Below are 3,337 nucleotides of genomic sequence, written 5' to 3'. Positions count from 1 at the left end.
CTTGGCACAAAAGAAGCGCTCGCAGGCGAACACAGACCCTTATTACAAAAAGGGAAAGACGTTTTGCACCTTGCGCACTGTCTAAGAAGACTCACTTAAACCCAGAGGAACGCAGACTTTGAGTTTAATCGTACTTTTGGCTGCACCTGATGCGACGCTGTTTGACTGCAGTCTGGTGATGTGGATGAGGTCATTACGCACTGGCAAAAACTCGTTGTTTTCACATAAAGCTGGACTTTTAAAGCGTATTATTTTTGTATTTCTTCCTCTTCTTTCTGTCTGAAAAGTCACATGACGCAAAGTTTTACTTGGAGTCCAGGTTTTGTGGTGAGACTGTGTGTGTGCCTGCCTAGTGGAGTCTTTTTGCTGATAAAAAGGAAGGAAACATGAACTTCTCCTTGTTCGACGTGACCCCGGGCGCGCTGTTTAACGGCAGTCAGACCCTCGCCGGGACTTTGGCGACATATTCCGGCAATGGAACCGACAACGTGGTGACCGGCGACGGCGGAGGGTCCCTGGTGCTGGTGCAAGACGAGCGCAAACTCTTCGTCATGCGTGTGGTGCAAATCGCGGTGCTATGCGTGTTGTCGCTTACCGTCGTGTTCGGCATATTTTTCCTAGGGTGCAACCTGATGATCAAATCGGAGAGCATGATTAACTTCCTGGTAAAGGACCGGAGACCCTCTAAAGACGTGGAGACGGTCATGATTGGGCTCAGGTAGAGCACGGAGAGCGGGTCCTGTGGAGAACTGGAGCGGAGATCCGGTGAGGATCGGGTGCGCGTTTCCTTCCGCAGGTTATGATCTGTATCTGCATGTACTAGCCACTCAAAGACGCCCCTTGTGTTTATTAGTGAGGAAAAGATATGCAAAAACATTACATTTCCTTCCGAAAAACGACTACAGGAAAGTAGTCCAGTGACCAATGTTCGTGCGTAAAGTTTGTGGTAAAACACGGGAAATTGTTTACACGTGGGCCGATCTGTTGAATCTTTTGAGTGAATTTAATGTTGCCAAACTGAACAAAGTGACAAAAAATGTTTACAAGCTGTTACCTCATTTTTTGTTTAGTTTTTGTTTTAGTTTTCTTTTTTTTTGTAAATTTGAAATGATTGTTCATGAATATTTTTTAAAACTGTCAAAAAGCATGATTGTGAATGCTTATAGTTCCACGTCTTCCAGTGTGATATGTGGACTTGATGGACATGTGGGTATTCTCTATACAAAGTATTTTTCTTGGTCTCGTTTGGTAAATACACTCAAAATACAGAAATCTTGCACGTTTTTCAACAAACTCCGTCCAAGCTTTATGGAGTGGTTCTGGTCCTGTTTGGCATGCTCTCTTATTGATCTGTAAAGTGATTTTTGGACCCGTTTTGCACTTTTGAAATCACTGATGCTGCATGAATTATTTTGTATGAAAAAAAACCTTTGCAGCATGCAATTAAAACGTTGAAATGACCATATAAAGTGTTGTCATCTATTCATGAAACATATCATGTCAACACTGAAATGAAATTAGGTTTTCTTCCAAGTCTTGTCTTTCAACTCAGAACTGAATTAGTACTATACCACTCTCTGCAGATTTAATTTTACACTCATTTCAATCAGACTTGTGAAATATTCTCTGATCAATCTCTCTATTCACATCTAATCTGATGTGATATTTACTTATAGGCACAATGTGAAAGCATTAACTCACTAGGATGTGCACTTTTAAATGTAATAGTATCCTATTTATTAATATTAAAGAAGTTACACAAAGAGGATATTTTAACTAGTTCTAGCTGAAAATAAAGACAAAATTTGAAGCAGTAAGGGGAAACGGCACATCACACTTAATACATAGGCACTGAGTACAAGGAGCGTGGCATTTATTGCAGCTTTATATAGAAAGGCGATGAGAGGCCAGGCTGAGTTATCCATCTTGTAGACAGCCTGAGCTCATATTGGCTTCATGGCATTTAATCTGATCTCTCTGAAGAGTGACCAACAATTAAGAAACATCCGGCTCACCCTGACCACTTAACTTAGCGGCAGTCACCTCTGCACCTTAAGAGTTTAATCTAGAGCTCATGGTCTTCTTTTGTGCCACCAGACAATGTTGAAAAGAGAGCATAAATGTGAATTAATATAGCCGTGAGCGAACCTATGCAGGTTATGCAGCGTTAGAAGGATTTCACACAAAGAGGACATGCCGCGACATCCCTGAGGTGTGATATCATTATTCTTTGTGCCGTTGAGTGTCTGCACATTGCACACATCTCTTTTCTTTCTCAAGAACAAAAACAAACCTTTTACTGTTTCTATTTCACAGAAAGTGTCATTTTAGGTGTCAGATATTAGGTTAATATTGTATCCATCTCAACATTTTGGTTCAATTTCCTCTTCTATTTCTTTTGCATTTCTATCTGCATCAGGTCATTCTTGTCTCTTGTGCCCTACTCGAAAGCAACCAAAGTTCTCATTATTATTTCAGTAGTTGTTAGGAGAGCTGGGGTAGATGAATCCTTACAAACACACCCATGCATCCACACATGTGCCTATTCACCATGCACACATCAGACAGTGATGTGCAACAGACCAGCAAAGCCTTAACTCAACAACAAGTTTCTCATAAAAACAACATGAATTAATAAAACTCATTAGATAATTAGACTTTAACAGCTGAGAACTTTACAAACAATTTCAGACAAAACAAATTTTGCATATGTGTATGCATAAAGTGTTTTTACTATGCATGTAAATATGTTGACATGGTTACTACTACAACCTGTTCATTATTTTTGCACTTACAAAGATCAATGCAAGGACACTGTAAGCATGTGTATAAACAGTAGGGCAGATTTCACTACCATATAAAGTGACTGTTTACAGAGAGGAGGTTAAGGTGTCAGGCTAAATGATCTACTTCAATAAATTAAATTCATTTGGTGAACAGAACTGCTATTAAGACAATTTATGATAGTTCTTTGTAAGCCTCAAATTTGCTTTTGTAAGCCTGTAATTGTCAGGAAAAAGAAACCAAAATTTGGTGTTGTTACCATTTACCAGTAAATACTTGTTGGACACAAAGAAGTATGCAGTGTTTCATGCAAGTCAGGCATTACCTTAATGCAACCCCCACAGGGTGAGCAGGGGGTACAGTTAGGGGGCGCTGAATGATCCAGAGGGCCCCTGGGACATTGCAGAGTTTATACATGTTTATTGTTTTGTTTATTGTTTCATTTGTTAGGTGGCTCAAAAGTTTATAGCAGCACCCCTGCCTGAAGTTAGCCTTGTTCCAGACCTCAGAATTAGTGCAATGTAAATGTGCTGTATTTATATAGCGCCTTTCT

The 3,337-nt window shown here is 40.0% G+C and overlaps 1 protein-coding gene across 1 annotated transcript; it reads left to right on the top strand.

The window, feature by feature from the left end:
• Positions 1–13: 13 nt before the first annotated feature.
• On the top strand, positions 14–1,423 carry rprml (reprimo-like). Its single transcript, XM_032536464.1, has one exon. The coding sequence runs from the start codon at positions 387–389 to the stop codon at positions 720–722; it is 336 nt and encodes a 111-aa protein (XP_032392355.1). The 5' UTR covers positions 14–386; the 3' UTR covers positions 723–1,423.
• The last annotated feature ends 1,914 nt before the right edge of the window (positions 1,424–3,337 follow it).

This window comes from Etheostoma spectabile, chromosome 15, assembly GCF_008692095.1.
Source record: "Etheostoma spectabile isolate EspeVRDwgs_2016 chromosome 15, UIUC_Espe_1.0, whole genome shotgun sequence".
NCBI classification, from domain to species: domain Eukaryota; kingdom Metazoa; phylum Chordata; class Actinopteri; order Perciformes; family Percidae; genus Etheostoma; species Etheostoma spectabile.
The sequence above is the reverse complement of the archived record's forward strand: the minus strand, read 5'-3'. Positions and strand labels throughout refer to the sequence as shown.